General features: G+C 31.2%; 1 protein-coding gene across 1 annotated transcript; it reads right to left on the reverse strand.

Moving 5' to 3' along the window:
- Nucleotides 1-6,002: 6,002 nt before the first annotated feature.
- Nucleotides 6,003-11,038, reverse strand: LOC133201937 (fibroblast growth factor receptor 4-like). The gene is made up of 7 exons (XM_061337725.1): nucleotides 10,951-11,038; nucleotides 9,561-9,724; nucleotides 9,507-9,513; nucleotides 9,176-9,256; nucleotides 8,832-8,992; nucleotides 6,723-6,975; nucleotides 6,003-6,178 (listed from the first exon to the last, which is right to left on the reverse strand). The coding sequence occupies exons 1-7, from the start codon at nucleotides 11,036-11,038 to the stop codon at nucleotides 6,003-6,005; spliced, it is 930 nt and encodes a 309-aa protein (XP_061193709.1).
- Nucleotides 11,039-19,440: the final 8,402 nt, after the last annotated feature.

Here is a 19,440-nt window from a genome sequence, read left to right on the forward strand (position 1 = left end):
AAATAGAAAAGTGATTTGTGATTGTAAGCAACTGACCAAATCTTCATTAAGAATATAGCGATCTAATAAGTTTAAGTCATGTCTCGTTCTTAGGTTACCTTTCTTTTTGCAACCCGACATTTTTCTCTCCTCTATCAATTCAAATCAGTGATTTATCCTATCAGAGAGCGTTTGCTCGGAGGAATCTGATTCTATAAAGCTAGACAATACAAATTTTCCAAATAAGTAAAAATGAGAAAAAAAGGTATCAGTATGCACTGGTCCATTGTATTTTGCAAGGATTGATATAAATGATTGCCTTTAAACACAAAGATTATTACGTTTAAACGCAAATGTTATTGCGTTCAAACGCAAATGTATTGCCTTAAATCGCAATATTATTGCGTTTAACCGCAAAAATTATTGCGTTAAAACACAAAAACTTTTGCGTTTAATCGCAAAATTACTGCGTTTCGACGCAAAAGATTGTGTTTAAACACAATGATTTATGCTATTTAAGGCAATCTTTTGCCTTTAAATACAATAATTTTTTGTTTAAACCCAATAAAAAATATTTCTTTTTCTGAGCTGGCCCCAACGGGATTCCGTGCATTTGTGGGTTGGTATGAATTTTTTATGTAGGTATATTAAATTAAAGATAGAGAATTCACTTAAAGCTTTATCGATGTTTTTTTTAGTTTAGCAAATAATAATGTGGAACTTCTCTGAAATCAACACTCTTATATAAATATATATGAAAATTACTCTTTTCATAAAATATGAATAAATATCAAACATAAAAAGGCATTTTTAAAATTAAACAAAAATTTAACCGTTTTTTTTTTCAAAATGAAACAAATTAGGTTAGCTGTGTAGGAGGGAGCCGTAGTAACAGAAAACCCATCGTGTATGAGAAAATTACAATCACATCTTCTTGCGATTCATTTCAATTTTTAGAATCGAAACTACAAAGTACTTATGAGAAAGTACAGCCCTACCCTCCCCGCACGCCCATCAACAGGACTGTCAACTAAACAAGGAAGCTACGTGTAACTGTCAATGCATAAAAACCGTCTTCAAGGAAAATTAATAAAGAATTGACCTATGATAGAGAAATTCTAAGTAAAATCTAATCTATAGATCTCTTATTTCAGTCAGTCCTCAGTTAAGAATGTTTTTCCTGTTGTGTCGAGCAGTCTTGTTGGGGCCTAGTTCAAGTAGAATCTTTAAAAATTACAAAAATAGATATCAGGCTTAGTGTTTATAAGGCTAATATTGTAATCGATTTTGTTTTTGAGCAAATGAATAACATTTTCCTCTCAAGAATGAATTGAAGTCATAACTACTTTCAAGAAGTGCATGGAACTAATTTTGTTACAGCCGATGGTTATTTTTTAAAACCCCTGCTTGATGATATAATACTTATTGCTGTTTCAAAACAACAGCATTATTCTAATGGAAATAGATAAGTGGATGCATTTAGATTTTTACCTTGAATATTAAAAAATAAAAATACTTACATGTCATATGAATGACCTATTCTGAATATCTTCAAACTTCAAATATAGTTAAAATTTTCACTGCTATTTTAATTTGCCTTCAAAACTATAATTGTTAGTCTTTATCCATGTCACTGTGATCGGTATTAAAACAAGTTTATTTAATTTATTGGTTTAGTTGCATCATATCTAAAAATACATATAAAATAGGATGAGTTAAGCGTATTTTTTTAAAAGGTTGAAATGAAATAACCATATACATAAAGAATTAATTTCATTATAATGAAAATCACTCACATTTATTTCCTTTGAACATCCCTTTAGATGGTAGCCTTTCAATTTAATCTATCAAATTTAACCTATAAAAGGATGATTTAAAAACTGCAACGAAAGTTGATAAGGATTGTTAGAAATTGTAGCTAAAAGACGAAAAAGAAATTCAATAGGACATTCCCTTTTTGTCATTGCTGCTTATAATAATGTGAGATTGACCATTGATCATTATCCTCTAAATACATGAACTATTCACTGCTTACAGAAGAGTGCATTTATTTATCTGTCTGGTTACATCTTTAATGTATATTTAGAAATTTGAATATACTGGTACTTTTAATATTGTTCGAAAAAGTTGAAAATCAGGACAAATATAATTATATGAATTATGTGCATCGTATATTTTCTCACTTCTTTTTGTTTTTACCGATTCTTAATAAAAGGAGGTAATGTATGTATATCTACTTGTATATGCACATATGGTATGTCTTTCAAATAGTTTAAAATTCTGTTGCACCAATATAATAAAGTAAAAATAAGTAGCATTTTTACATCTTATTCTCTCTCTTTCCCCTTCAGTCTCTCTGTATTGATGTGTGTGGGCATATTGATTTTTTAAAAGTGAAATCAAAACAGAGGGCTCAAAGCGGGTGTGACGGGTCAACTGGGGATGTTTATTCCTGTTTGGCATCTGATTCCACATCTTGTGTTTTCAGAGTTTTTTCTTTCTTCTTTTAAAAAAAAATATTATATAATGTGCAGGATTTTTGATTTATCACTGTTCTTTTACTATTTTCTAATAGATCTGATAAACTATCATTATTCACTGTGTACATTGTAACTGGTTTACAAGAACCAATTGCAAGTTGAATGGTTGCGTTGAAAAATGGTACAATCATGCATATGGTCCAGGGTGTTTTTTTTTTTTTTTTTTGCATCAATAATATTTGATCTAATTCATAATAATTTAAAATACCGTTGGATTAGTCAATAAGAGCAAAATTTCTGTGCTAAGATGAATTCGATATCAAAATAAATGATACCTGCACCAACTTTAGTGTATGCAACAAGAACATTTTTAAGTAAATTAATTTCCTAAAATCCGTTTTCATACAGGTCTAATAAATACTTCCCTGCTAAATGTATATATATATATATATATATATATATATATATATATATATATATATATATATATATATATATATATATATATATATATATATATATATATATATATATATATAAGTATTTTCTGAGTTATCTAAAACAGTAATCTTGCAGTGATATCTCCCTACCAGTTAATGAGATATAATCAGGAAAAATATTTTTAAAGGATATAAAAATGAAGATCAAATACCTACTTCTCGAGGAACTTACTCCATATTTTACCCCTTTTTATATATTTCATTCAGATGTATTTATATATCAAGTATAAATTTGGCTTTTGGTTAGGAGTGCTTGTAGAATAACATCATTTTTTGGCAAAATTTTCTATCATTGGAAAAATAAAAATGGTTATCCGATATTTTAAAGAGTGAAGCTTTATGAAACACATCCATTCTATTCAAACTCAAATTTGTTTTCAACCCCCCGGAACAAACAGAGGAGTGCCACAAGTAAATCCACCAGGTACATGTAAACAACAGGAACAACAATAAGAGACCAGCAAGATATCCACAGACTTTACTTACCTCCAGAGAAAGCTACTTCCATTGACACTCAAACACCAATCACCATAAAGTCCTTCACACCTAGTAAACTTAAAGTAAACTTTTGATATTATATAACACAAATTAGATATGGACATAGATCTTCATAACTTGTGTCATTATATGTTGCACAAAGAGATGAATCAATTAATTTGTTTTTCTTTATTTTGGCCATATAAAGAAAAGAAATTCTGTTTTATTATTAATTTCAAAATGTAAACAAATTAAAACATCATTTTTCATATAAACTAATAAATTGAAAATTGAATACAATGATTATTAAAGTGTATCATTGATGGAAAATTGTTATTATTTTGAAAGAAATTTTATTTTATATATATATTAGGTTGTGTACAAAACAAAGAGAAATTAAGAACAAAATTGGTAAGAGATTGTCAATTAAGTGAAATTGTCAGAGGTTTAACCATCCACAAAGAGAACAGCTCGGGTTATCTACAATTCACCTCTAAAAGAAGTAATCAACAACCAAATTATGAAAGAACTAAAGGAAGAAATTGGGAAACTGACATCAAGTATTAACTGTTCTTTGCTCAGACAAATAGATAGCAAAAGTCTGGCTACATTTAGTTTTGACAAAGTGAATGAGGAATAAAGTTGTGGACTCCTTTTTGCACCAGTACATGGCAACATTAACTAAAAACTATGCCATGTGAACAACTGTGGCTACATGTGTACTGCTGAAATCCAACAAGACGCACATGTCTGCTTTCGAACATTCCAATACAGATTTTTGACCATGGTGGAGCTACTGATGATGAAAAAAAAATCTAGTGGTTAACATTTATCAACCCTACTCACAACAAAGTTTTTTTTTTATCTGAAATAAGCTTCTTAAACACGATTCTCTTCAGTTAGAATTACCAGTCCTGTACAGTGTAAGACTAAATTTAATTTGCTCATGTGGACTTAAATCAATAACTTCAAATTAATAATTGATATGCAATTTATTTTAAAATAAACTATGTCTACTTTCTAAAATTTTAGTACCTGAAATTAATAAATTAATAATTGACATATAAGTAAAATTTAATCTCTTTTGCTCAGATTTTGCGTTTAAGTTTTTTTTTCTTTTTTAAAGACTATAAATATTTTGTCAAAGATGTGTGTGTGTGTGTGTGTGTGTGTGAGGGTGTGGGTGGGTGTGTGTGTGTGTTCGTTCATGTCTAGAAGTTAGGTAACTGATAGTTAGATATAATTTTCATTGCATGTTGCACATGCCATGCATCAAATCAGATTTTCTTTTGCACAACTATTTGGTCTTATGATGGCATCCAAAATTTCTTTTATTAATCTACAATATACATTACATGCGTATATCTTTTGAAATTTTAACAGTACATGTAATGTGTTTTCTTGAATGATATATTTGTTTGCAATGCATTTGTAGCAGTCAATATTTTGTTATCCTTATTGTTTGAAATAATATTAATCAAGTATTGGGTTAACTAGTAAAAACAAAGCCACGCAATTCTGAACATCACTTTTTCTTGGATGTTTGATTTCTCTGCGTCCAGTCCATTTAATCAACTCGATACTGTGGATCTTTTTTAATTTTCCTACTGTTTTTATATGAAATTTTCTTTTTTCCAAAAATTTTCATTTTTTTAAAGATATATGACAGCGCATTACAAGAACACGTCAATCAGTGTTAACACATGAGCAGTAACGCAAACAATACATATCTCCGATTAGACACAGATAGAAGATGTGAATTGTACATATAGTGCTTTATGACGGACTTTTATTGGATGCGACCGAAATGAATCTGATGCTAGATTATAGAGTATCTTACTGGTCTAAATAACAATAATCACGGAATTAGAAGCCGCCATTGTAATCGTGGATATAGTCAAGTATAGAAGCCTTTGTTCTGTGTAGATTCACCGGTCAATTGTACAATTCTTAAGCATTCGTTAGCATTGTAGATTGGGGTCAAAGGGTCGATGAGTTAAGATACAACTATCTTGCTTTCTGATTCATTTTGTATAAATTATCTTATGAATATTCCAGAATGTACCAGATATAGAATTGTCATTATTGATTGGTACATATTTTTTGAAGAAAGATAACTCTTGTAGATGAAATGATAACTCTTGTAGATGGATGTTTTTTTACAACACAGATAACAATGTGATATTCAGTTTTAAAAAGCAACGCTTCATTATGTTTTCAAACATGAATTTGATATGTATGCCACTAAATATTATTTTCCTATATACCTCATATTTTTAATTTTATGTTGAGATAATACATGTAAATTATTGATCTTTCTATTCACTGTCTCAAATTTTCTTCATATCATGATTAGACATAATATTCATTAAGAACGTAAGAAACGCTTCATACATTAATTCATTTTCCATTTGAATCTGACGCTATTGTTGTTGATGAAAGCCAATGTTGGGAATTAAGAAAATGGTGAAATTTAGAGTAGAGGGTTATTACACTTCAAGCTGCGTCCCTTTCTCTACAAATTCATGTACATAAAAAGATAATGAAGTATAGAAAAGTATGTGGATTAGCATGTAAGCGATTTTTGCAAAAGTGTCAATTTCTGTTTTTGTATAATAAGCATTTCCTCCAGAATGTCCACCGTCCTTTTCTGCAGATTAACTTTTTCCTCATTGATCTTTAGAAGACTCTGGCAGGCGAGAGAAGTGTTTCTGTCTTTCTGGTTCTTTTTGGTTAAATTTCCTGTCAAGAGGAAAGAATATCATATATTTTGTGTGAAGAGAAACATCTCAAACATCTAACAACATTCCTGAAGAGTCAGATCAGAGCGAACTTTCGATAATTAGTCAATAAAATCGCCTCGCCACCGAAATGTTGGCTAGTAGCTAAGATATTTCTTAAATGGTTACTTACAGTCTTTTACAAATAAAAACAAATCAACTTTCTCTCAATTCTAAAGCAGAACTATCTTATCTTCATCTTTTACATTTCATTTGAAGAAAAAAAAAGTTCGAGAAGAAGCACTCTGCGGGAAATTCAAAACATGCTTATTATATGTAATAAATCATTCTCTCAGGTTATATAACTTGTGCAAACATTTCCGTGCTATTTTTTGCATGAAAAAGTGAAGAAAGAATATATAAATACACATCTAAATGATACGCCGAATGATCACTTACTTGAAAAAAATTAATTTTCCGTAGTTTTCAACAGTTGTGAAACAAAAATCTAGGATTTTATGCTAATACAGTGAATAGTACATCAAGACATTTTTCACTTATGATACCTGTTAAAAATAAATATGGTATCACAGGACTTGAAGTTGTTGGTTGCTCTGTAGTTGTTATGGTGGTAGTTTTTGATTTTTTGTTGGCGGGGTTTGTAGAAGCTGATGATGTGGTGATGGTGGTATGCTTAACTGTCAGCCAGACATTAGTGTACTTTATCCCAAACAAATTCCCTACCAGACATGTGTATTTTCCAGCGTCTTCTGTCCTAGCATTCTCAATAACCATTTCTGGTCCACTGCTTAGAAAATTCTAAAAAAAAAAAAAAATTTAAAAAAAAAAAAAAAAAAAAATCCAAAAAAAGGATATCAAAATTGAATCATAAGAAGCAAATTGAGAGAATTGTGATCCCCCGCTCTAGGGGTTTTGTTGGTTGAGGTTCAATGAACCAATTATCATATGAGAACTGTGTTGTCTGTTCATCATGCTAAAAAATTATATATTTTTAAAGTAATATCTTCAGGGGCAACTTAGCAACAAGGTATTTTTTTAAAGTAGGTCAAACTTCAAGGCCATAAAGTAAAAATTCACAGTACACTTGGAAAGACCTTGATACAGGTAATGCACAGGTAAAATGTGAAAGCCTATCTTTTCCGGTACAAAAGCTTCGGCCAAGGTTAAGATATTTGAAGAGTAGATCAATGTTCAAGGTCAGAGTAAAAAAACAATAGTACATTCAGAAAGGTATTGTCACAGGTATTGCATACATGTATTATTAAATAATAAATTACTTCCATTCACATGTCGACTCGATATATCACGGTGAACTTGAAATAAAAGACACCACAGAGTCTGCCACATCTGTTTCATATTTGGATGTTTTACTGACTATAAAGGATATAAAGGATAATGGCCAACTAACAACTAAACAACTAAACTGTTTTCCATCATCAACTTTCCTTCTTTATGTAATAATATCCCGCTATAACCTGCATCTGGTGTTTACATCTCCTAAGTTATTCGATACTCAAGAGCATGCTCCAAGTACGATCAATTTTTAAACCGAGGCAGGCTACTGACAGATAAGTTGATATTACAGGAATTTCAACAACCTCGTTTAAAATCAACAATTCTATGGTTGTTTTAATGATCATATTAGCAAATACTCGTATAAGCTATCATTGGGTCGTATTTTGGATGACGTGTTTCATACCAATTGTTAGGCCTTTGTTTTCATACTGAATTTGACTACGGAATGTTCCGTCTGCCTGATCAATACATAGGGCTGTGTGACCGGTCATCAGGTGATGCTAACTTCTACTACCGACCTGATTCCATCTCGGGAGTTTCCAGGAGTCCGCGTTTTATGCCCTCTTCACAGATGTGTATCGTTTATAGATTTCTTTGAGATTAATCACTGTTATATTCACCTTTTTATTTTTAGAATCATAATTCAAGGTCAAGACCATGAGGTCTAATATCAAAGTATATTCAAAAAGGTCTTTTCTTACGTAATGCACATGTGAAATATGAAAACCCTATCTTCTCTCATTCAAATGTTATTACTTAAGTTAAAATTTCTGAAAAGGAGGTAAAAGTTTTTAAGTAATTGGGTGAAAAATAATTATTCATTCTGAAAGGTCTTGTGACATATATGCAGATGTGAAATATGAAAGCCCTATCTTCCCTCACTCAAAAGTTTGACCAAGTTTTTAAGTTTTGTGACTGACAGACAGCTGGATGGACAGCTAAATCGACGACAGACAAACCGACAAATGAGATTCAAGCCCCCGCTCTTTCGCGGAAGCAGAGAACAATAGACGCCCAAGAAAATTATCTTAAGAAAGTGCTAAATCAGATAATAGACTATTGATAGAAGATAGGTCTCATATTTATTATAGGCACTAAAGACATTACTTGGCAACAGTATGAAAATAATATTTTTTAAAAGATTTTTTATCCATACAAAAGCTACAGAACAGCTTCAAGGAAAATCATTTAAGTATACAATCTCAAAAGGTGTAGACAATTCCCAGATTGGTAATTTCTAATACTGATGTTACTCTGCAATTTATTTGTCACGTAGTGGTAACAAACTTGTGGATTATTTTTCTTTACATTTATTTATATATTGAGTAGTGCGGTGATATGGTTAAGTACACACATACATTTGTATCGAATCCACTTGCAGAATCACCGTCAGTGTCCCGCTTCATCCACTCAGTGGTGGCATCTGGGTCATTCAAGGCGCGGCATCGGAACACCACCCTTTCTCCCTCCATCACTGTGGCATTCTGTGGCTCCTCCAACTCTAGTGGCCACGGGATTGCTAAATGTAAATAGACTGATATATATCATTTTAAGAAACGGAAGCAAATTTTTTGTCCTGTTTCTCAAATATATAGTCTTCTTTATGATAATCTTTTGCTTAATCGCTGTCTGTTATGGAAAAAATCAAATTCAAGACAGTAAATTGTACATTCTGAACTAACGAAAACATATATACGCTTACGTTTAACATCCACAAAGAACGTGAATTCTAGGCTGCCCTCTGAATTTTGGACCACACATTTAATTTTTACTTCAACATCCTCTATAAAAAATTATTTTTGTCTATATTTTATCAAAAAATTAAGATGTACTGAGATTTTATAATAAATAACGTTTGCTGAAAACTCCAGCTTATTGAACGCATTAATTTTCAATGACAACTTTGTCCACGTTTTTTTTCCCGAACAACCCTCGTATTTGTAAATATTAACCCGATAACGTATTGTAGGATTTTTTTTAAAAAAAAAGTTTTCTGCAGCTTTAATGGCAGTGTTTAAAATTTAATCCCTTACCCATGCCCTGAAACAAAGCAGAGTAAAATTATACTGTAATTCGTAATCTCATACCTTTGGTCTCTGGCTAGCACCAAACAGGCTTTCCTCTTTGTACCATGTTACTGCTGGCTTAGGGTTCCCGTATGCTGGACAGCTCATTCTAATGTCACTTCCTGATGTTGTGGCAATCTTTTTATCTCCATTGTATGGTCTAGAATTGGGTTTCCATTTTGGGGCTGTTAAGAATAGGTGTACATGGCATATTTATTTTGGAGTTTTGAAATCCTGTGATAGATTTTCTCTTTTTTAATTGTATTAACTTGTTTGGTGTATATCATTAGTGAATATAGGATCTCAGTTGAGAAACCAGTATACTTCAATGATCAATTCTGTGATGGATGTCCTAGTCATGAATTTTGCAGTAGTCTGTGAAATTGAATGCACAATTTGTGAACTTGTTTATGTCGGGGAAATCAAACATTAACTTATCAAAAGAATGTCGGATACAGGTTTGAAATAAATAAGGGGTCTTTAACATATTTATAAACATTTAAATTCCCTTGACTTCTATTCTTTCAATGGATAGTGGTTTGAAAAAAAAAGATTTACCGTCACACAAATAGCACTACTCTCTCTACTCTATTCCATAGACAAGCAGAGGAACAGTTGATCAGAAAACTGGGCCTAGGTCCCTTAATAGTTGCAACGACCACATCAATAAGGAAGGACATCTTTCAAGTCCACGATATTTTATCGTAAATGTGATTAGTCCTTTTAAGAGTACACTAAGACGAACACGTATTCAATATCAACAGTCACACAATAAGACCAATATGTTTCATTTGATTCGTTGTTAAATTTCTTCAAGAGACATTTCAATGTTCATCACCTTTGACGAAGAAGGATGTTTATGGCCAGTTAACAACTAAACAATACGACAAACGGGATGACTTCGTCTTTTCTTTGTCAACTTCCCTTAGTTCACAATCACCATCATATTGTGTTTGATTTCGGAACGGAAGAGAATTATCTGAGTACGATCACAGGCTACTGGCAAATAAAAATAAGGTTACAGGGTTTTCAACTACCAGTGTCTCATTTATGTCAGCGTTTTTCCTATATACGTTTTGAACTTGTTATTTATTTTATGCCTCTTATTGTAAGTGTGAATGTCATATGATCATTTTTCGGTTAAACTTTTGAAATCTGAAATTATGACGTATTTGGATACAGTTTTTGGCACCTTTTTTCAGCTCTTCAAAGTCTTTTTTATATAAATATTTTGGATTTCTAACGTTTCGGCATGATCATTACTGAAGAGACATAATTTGTCGAAATGCACATACGGTGCATCAAAATTGGTACCGTATATGATTTACATAATGCACATTGAAAATAGATTGTAATTGATTATATTTCATATTCTTAATTAAAATTAAACAATGTGTTTGATAGTACTTACCTCTGTTAATCTTTTGACCATCCACTGGTAATGCAGGATAGATTCTACACACCAGCAACAAGGTTAATAAATGTTGTGGAGGTAACATAATGATAAATGTAAAAAAAAAAAATTCAAATCATTTAAATATGAAGAAAGCCGCAATTACGTTTTGTTCGGAATGTCTACATGTAAATCCTTTTTGACCTTGTTTATTTTTTAATGCTCCTTACTGTAAGTGAATGTCATATGATACATTTTTCCGGTTGAACTTTTGAAATCTGAAATCATGTACACTTATAATAGTCTTTAGTTAAGGGAAGATAGTTGAGGACCTCACGTGACAATAAATTAATTATAACTTTACAGATAAACAGGTTTATTTATTTAACTATTAATTTTGACATTTTTTCTTATATTCTTTGGTAACGTTAAGCAAGGACCAATCTTTATAAACAGACTTTAAAAGCATCTTTACTAAAACCACGCAAAAAAAATACCATTTTTCTAATGCATTAAGAGATGAACAATATACATATAATTTAAAATCTTTTCCTCTATATAAACAAATGTTCTTTTCAAAAATTTTATGTAAAATATTCAGTCATGACGATTACAAATCTTTGAAAGATTCGAATCAGAATGAAAAGCATTCTGAAGTTTTCTTTTTTATCCTAAGAGTAAAGTAAGTTAAAAGGATAAATAACTTCAGTATATGATAACAGTTGTTTGGATACATGTCATACTTGATCTAGTCCGTTGTTGGGAAAATACAATATAACCTGGATTATTACAAAAAAGACGAAACTCCCTTAAGAATCTATTTTATTAGCCAGCTCTTTCTGCAAAGGTATATATGTTAATCTTCAAGTAGAATTGATTTGAATTTACATTTTTTCTCTTTTGAAAATTCAATTGTATAACAAGGAAATTAAAAATTGTGGCGTGTAATACTGAATCAACTACTAAAATTATATACCAATTATTTGACATTTCAACAAAAATACTACCAAAAAATTTTAGAGCAACATAGTGCTTACAAACTGTGTTTTTCCACTTAGGTTGAAACTGTGCCCCTTTTTATGATCCCCCCACTCAGGCCGCAAGGGGACAAAGACCATGAAATTTAAAATTTTTCTTTTCTTTTGCCCATACATGAAATACACCAAAATTAGGCGGGTACGTTAAGGGAACATTAAAATCTTTTCCTGGGAAATTTAGACTTTTAAAGAAACTTAAGTCTGATAAATTATCAAAGCCGCCGATAAAGTATAAACTATTATTGAATATGCATAAAGACAACAGGGTGTAAGAGGCCAAGAAGTGCACCACCACGACGTCATCACGGGACTGCTATTAATAGAAAATATTCTTTAATAAAAAGTAAACAAAACAACACTTCCCCGGGGTTTAATAAGTAATGTAGCTGAAAAACATCTCTTATGCCTAAAAAATGCTGCTAGAGTCCTGCTGTCCGGCCGGGAAAATAGTTATTCCACACATTTGCACGAAACCTTAACAGATGTTTTGCATTAGGCCTATATTCAAATAACCCGAGATATTTCTTCAAACCATGTATACCTCATGATGCTAGCAGCACTTTCCTAGTATTATAGAACTCATGCTTTCGATCTGTACAAATATTATGTTTTGAAGTATACAGCTTAAGTTGTTCTTTTGCGTTAGTTTGTTACGAATGACAGAGGAAAGGCCGACCGGGATACGTAAATAGCTGATTGTCTTCAATAGAAGATAAAATCGATGAAAATAAATCAGCATACCTGCTTAACAAACCTAAAATACTTATGAATAACACACAATTTTCACGGTATTAGCTTCTAAACTCAGTTTTACGTATCCTTTTACATGACGTCTTAGCCAAATTCTCGTTACACAACATGATCAAGTCTCAAGTTATTTGTTGAACAGTTATTACTTCATAGGTTGGAGCTTTTAATCCAAGTGACAGATACAGCAAATAAAAAAAACATTTTATTTTTGTTATTTTTTGTATGTTTCTATTCATTTTCCGGAGATTAATTACATCTCTAAGTACCAATATAAAAAAAAACTTGTTTTCTTCATCTCACCTACTATGACGTCATATTGTATCAGTAATTTAGTCAAGTCAGAATATTTGATTATTTCCTTAACACACCTGCACGATTGAAATTGGCTCAGCGGTTTAAAAGAACAAGCTGAAAATGTTCAAATTTTAACAAACAACGCATGTCACAAGGCAATGCACACAAACAGATTACAATGTCATCAGAGTAATTCAAGTGACCTAACAACATTGAAGTTATTACACCTAGTTTCAATTTCTTTGAATATTTTTATAACATGATACTATTTTGGTTGGCCCTGTTTAAACAGGTATTCTTAGTACTGAATATGCTGATAAAAATTGAACCGATGTTGTAAAAATGGACGGTGTGCCTTATATGCAGGCCCAAAAACTGCTTTCAAAGTCTATTTTCTTAAAAAAGACATTCGCTATTCCCCATCTTCCAAAGGTTAATTTGTAACTGTTAAGCTCCTCAAACGATATCGATAAAGTACCGCCACAATAGCCACCAATCCCACCAAGAGTGCAACGCCCGCCACCAGACCCAAGATAACGTCAATTGAGTCCTTCCTCATCTGTATGGGCCGGTTTTCCTGCTGGGGAGTCCTGGATACTTTTGTTATTTAGTGGAAATTGGTCCTTCTCTAACAAAAAAAAATACTACAGTTAACTATAGTTTACTATAGTATCAAAGTCTTACTATAGTAATCAAAGCTTTTACTAAAGTGAATCAAAGTTTTATTAATATAAATTTCAATTTTTTGTATTTCATTTTCTAAAATTCCTATATTAAACTTTCTAATATTAAAAGGAATTATGACTTGTATATTCACATATTATTTCTAAAGAATACATCGTTGATACGTAATATAAGAATTATTATGTCTCTAAATCCCAAATAAAAAATCAAGAGTAAAGTTTTATAATAAATCAAATATTTACTATAGTTAACTATAGTAAACTATAGTAAATTTTTGTTTGGTAGCCCGGAATTTCATAAAAGCAGTCGTCCTCCAAAATGGATGTTTTGACAAAAAAATGGAAATTGATCTTTTAAAAAAAGATGCAGTAGGAAATATAAATGTTGAGCAAAAAAAATCTCTTTGAAAAGGCGTTACCACATTTTATGCTTTCTGTAATGATTTAAAGAACGACGAGTGAAATTATTAAGTACATTTTACGCATTAATATAAAACGAAACCAATACTGGAAATGTAGAAACAAAAGTACATGTGTTTATATCCTCTTTTATATATTTTTGAAACAAGTTTTCAGTGTATTCGGTTAAATTTACAAGAAAAGTTATAACGAAGACATTCAATACTTCAACGAATGATACATTTTTGTTGATTACATTAATTGCTAAACACAACTGGACATTCATTCAAAATATGCGTCCGATAATCACGTTTTTGATCAGACACAGAAAGAACCACACCTTGACTGTAGTTAAAGTTGGATAGACTATTAGTGAACATCGGTCTAAGAATTCCATCATCAAAGTTCTCATCCACTCCACTGCCTTTGAAAAGGAAAAAAAATAATGTTTTTGTTCATACATAAAGTTAGCTTAATAGAAAGAAATAGTACATTGCATAAACATATCGGTAATATATTGCACCGTTTATTCTTAGATTACCAAATTGAATACCTACATATGTAGTTATAATGAAGCTAGATGTAGATTCTTTATGCAAAAGAAAAACCATAAAAAACAGAAACAATGAAGACATTACAACAGGTCCTGCTTGATCACTTTTTTCATGTTTTTCAAATAAAAGAATTGATTTTTCTCAGCGAAAACTTGGTATTTCTGCGTCTGTTCCCCGGGCTAAAAAGGCGGAGTCCCTCGCCTAACCAATTAAAAACGTCAACCAATTCAAAAGTTTTTGCATGCTTTTCTTGCAGATTTTTTAATGCATGAAAACAGATTTTCTTTTATCCGCAGTAAAATCAATATAAAAAGACAAAGTCAATCTGATGAATAGTTAATTGCATGGGTGGTAATAACAACTACCAGGGATTAAATTTGAACATCTGTAATTTTCTTAGAGGGAAAACAATCCAATGTTTAAATCTACTGTCTGTATAAAACAGTCCATGGTTTTATTTTGAAAGATAGCTTGAGAAGATTTTACGGAGTAAGTCAATGTTTTCAAGCGTTTTACTAATGTATAAAATGCAATTTAAAACAAATACCATTGGTAAAGTTCATTCCCGTATAATTAAGGTAAATGATTCACACATCCGATTTCAAACCATTTACAGTATCCTTCAGATTTTTCTAATAATATGTTTTGTTTCTTTACCTATGTATAATTTTGTCTTAGACTTAGTGATCATACCTATAGCATAAATCTTTTTAATGGATGCAATGGTTTGTTCACTATAACAGAGGGATTATTTTATGACTAATTCCTAAACCAAGTGATTTTTAAATTTACTTTTGTAATAATATTGGTAGGCTTAAAAGTGCTTCTGATCAAATAATGAGTAGCACATTACCGAAAATTTCTTCATCATCTAATCCATACATCTTGGGATCTGTAAAAATAGGTTTTGAAGTTATCATCGATGCTGCTGGTTTGGTCTTTGTGACAGTTCTGTCTTTATTTACTGTCAGCAAGAAAACAGCAGACTTTACTTCGATAGAATACGTAGTAGAATACTCTATGGTACAGGTATATTTCCCTGCGTTACTGACTTGTACTTTCTCAAACACAATTTCTGGGTCATTGCACGAAAGGAACTAAAATAAAACATTGTACGAAATTCATATCATTTGACAGAATTAAATTAGGATGAGATTAATACAAAAACTTTAAATTTAACATAAACATAAATTGAAAGATCATATCATAAAAGAGATTTCGATTCAAATATTGATTGCGGAAAAAATGATGTGAAATGAACAGATGAAATTTAAGAGTTATCTTAATTTGTTGTCGAAAATAATAGATAAGAGAATTGAGACTTGAATAACTCAGAAAACTTGTATGATAGCACTGATTTAAAGCAATATACAATAACTGTCTTCGTCAAATGCAGTATCTTTGAATTTATCATCAAGAGAAGATTTTACTTTAAACCGTTAAATGTAAGTTTATTTAATGTATCCACATAATTAATATGTCATCGAAATCTGAATATAATGTAGATAAAAATATGTTGTTTAATGCACTCAATTACTTACGCCATCTAATTAATATTAAGCTTAATATTATGCTGTCGCAGTAGTTATTAACTTGAAAGAAAATACAATGAAAAGTTGTGATTTGCTTTTTGAGTGCTAATACTTGTTACTGTGATTTACTTAGTTTCTTTTTTTTTTTTTTTTTTTTTTTTTTTTTTTAGAAATTTACAAAAATGCAATCTTACCTACAACATTTAAACGGAAGGTAAAGTCAATACTGCCTTCTGAATTTTGGACCAAGCATGTATAGTTTCCAGTGTCTGATTTCTGGAGAACCTTGAGTCTCAAGTAACCATTTCTAGCTTTTGTCTAAAATTTATTTGACGCAAAATAAATTTTTAAAACTTTTAACTGGTATCTTAAAACATAAACTTTAAACAAGAGGCCCATGGGCCTTAACGGTCACCTGAGTATAATACAACAATTTAGAGGATCCCAGAGTATAAAATAAACTGATAAATGAAGCTTTGTTACCCAAAAGCAAGAGAAATAGGATGATCAGGATCAATGAAATAATTAGTCTAGTATTCAGTAACAATTTAAAAATTAAGTTATAATCTGTCCCCATTTATCACTATGCAGACTATTAACAAACTATGAGTGCTTCTGTACTATTTTTAACCCATATCATAACCTCTCACATTTGTCTCTCTTGCTCTTTGAAGGAAAAAATTAATAAGATAAGTTATTTTTGTTTTTTTTTATCTATCTATATTATATACAAGTCTACCTGATCATTCAAACTATAGAAGTACTTTTTGTATTATACAATAAAAATTCTTGCATAATTCACTTATTCTTTTAACCTTTCAAATGCATTACGTACAGTGATTAACTATCAAAAGTGAATGGCAAAGGGGATTAAATTTTCTCACTAGAATACAAATCTTAGATAGAGCCCTGGTCAGGACCAAATGTTAAAAAATCTGGTAAAAATGTCCTTGCTCATTAAAACTATTCAACTGTTTGCTTCCGATATGCCCAGGAGCAGAGAAGATTTTCAATGAAATAATGAATTTTCGCTACAGATTCAACACAGCCTACCCTAACACCAGAACCCATGACCCAGGTCATGAAATTCAAAAATTTGAAGAGGTACCTTCATCATCATAGCTAAACACTTTGTTGAAGATTTTCAAAGAATCAACACATTTTCACTATATTATCAATATACCTCCCCCCCCCCTCCAAGAGAAACACCAGAACCCCTGACCCTGAGACCAAAACTTTTTGTAAGAAGCACCCTTGATCATATTAACCATGCACTTTGTGTACCTGCTCAACACCAAGGTGCAGACAGGACTATTTAATAGAATTAAAGCATTTTCACTATGTAATCAATAGAGCCCTGCCCTAACACCAGAACCCCTGACCCAGTGGCCATGAAACTCACAATACTGGAAGAAGCTCTCTTGCTCATTATAACTATTATCTTAGTTTCTTTGCTTTGTAACTAGGAGCAGAGAAGAATATTTTCAAAGAAATTATCCTTTTTCACTATATAATCAATAGAGCCCCCCCCCCTTTTCACCAGAACCCCTGGCCCTAGGACAATGAATTTCACAATTTTGGAAGAGGTATCCCTGCTTATCATAATTATTAGAAGATTTTCAAGGAATTAATGCATTTTCTCTAAATTATCAATGTAGGCTCGCCCTAAGACCTGACCCAGGGGCAATGAATTTCACAAGTATGGAAGAAGCACTCGTGCTTATCATAATTATGTACTTAGTTTGTTTAATACCCAGGAAAAGATAAGAAGATTTTCAAAGAAATAATGCACTTTCATTATATGATTTATATAGCCCCACCCTAGCACCAGAAAACCTGACCCTGGGGCCATGAATTTCACAATTTTGGTAGAGGACTTATTTCATAAAGATTGCAAAGGTAAATTCATAAATTTCAAGCTTTAGTTTTTCCTTCAGATATGACAAAAATGTATTGACTATTAATTTTTAATGCTTCATAACTTCTTCCAACAAGTTATTGGAATTTCGATGGGTGTTAATTGTGCTCCTTTTTAAGGCGAGTTCTTTTTATATTCCAATGAAGCAGAGTTTATTCAAAAATTTCTACATGAAAAGATAAAATCACTCGTGGCCTTAAACTCGACATTCAGATATATCGACGACGTTTTCTCAGTTAACAATTATAGTTACTTCTTTTCATATGTCAAATCAATATATACCAGTGAATTTGAAATAAAAGATACCACAGAGATTGCCACATCTGTTTCATTTGACTATAGACGATAGGGACCACAAAACAACTAACTTGTTTGACAAACGAGATGACTTCAGCTTTTCAATCATCAATTTTCCTTATTTTTATAGTAATATTCTGCTCTCACATGCGTATAGTGTATATGTTTCCCAACTAATTCGATACTCAAGAGCATGCTCTGAAAACGAAAATTTTTTTTAACAAAGGCAGATTACTGACTGACAAGTTGATTTTACAGAGATTTCAACAACCTTGTCTAAAGTAGGCGTTCCGTACATGCTGTGGTCGTTATGATTACCTTGTAAACAATCTATTATTCGGTCGTATGTTTCATACCAATTGTTAGGCCTTTGTTTTTATACTAAAATGAATACGGAGTGTTCCGTCTACCTGATCAATACTTCGGGCTCGGGTGTGACTGGTCAATAGGGTATGCTTACTTCTCCTAGGCACCTGATCCCACCTCTAGAATTTCTTTGGATCCGTGTTTTATGCCCTGATCACAGATTTGTATTGTCTGTAGATGTTTTGAGATCGGTCACTGTTCGTTATCTTCAACTTTTTCATTCCTATCTCTCTAAAATTGATTTTTTAGTGTATGATACATGTTGATTAAGGTGTATAATAATGCATTAAATTCGTGTTTTGTTAGATCAAAGAAAATGCAATGCACTCTGATTCAAAACAAGAAAGAGGAAAAATTTTATTTTCTTAACTATGTGGAATAACGGTTATATTTCTCTATATCATGTTTATTACAATATATTTCTATAAAGATTATTTATATTAAACAATATTTTTATTGATTGCTGTTTACGGATGGTAAGGAATTCAATCATACTAATAACAATAACACTTATCTTAAAATTAATACTTTCAAAATAACACATTCGATGATTTTGATCACAATAACAAAAATTTATAATATTAATGAAAGATATATTATTTTATCTTCATATTTCAACAATTAGATTTCCAATATAAAAAATTACAAACCTTATGTCGTAATTTTTCATGAAACATA

Source organism: Saccostrea echinata, unplaced genomic scaffold (assembly GCF_033153115.1).
Source record: "Saccostrea echinata isolate AGI-Se365-2 ecotype Australia unplaced genomic scaffold, CSIRO_AGI_Sech_v1 ptg000046l, whole genome shotgun sequence".
NCBI classification, from domain to species: domain Eukaryota; kingdom Metazoa; phylum Mollusca; class Bivalvia; order Ostreida; family Ostreidae; genus Saccostrea; species Saccostrea echinata.

What these genes read in the sequence shown, in the direction of transcription:
- LOC133201937 (XM_061337725.1), bottom strand. Translation starts at nt 11,038, where the DNA reads ATGTTACCTCCACAACATTTATTAACCTTGTTGCTGGTGTGTAGAATC. An exon ending in TGGTCAAAAGATTAACAGAG is followed by an intron (nt 9,725 to 10,950) that starts GTAAGTACTATC and finishes TATTCTTAACAG; the next exon opens with CCCCAAAATGGAAACCCAAT. An exon ending in ACCATATTTATTTTTAACAG is followed by an intron (nt 6,179 to 6,722) that starts GTATCATAAGTG and finishes TCCTCTTGACAG; the next exon opens with GAAATTTAACCAAAAAGAAC.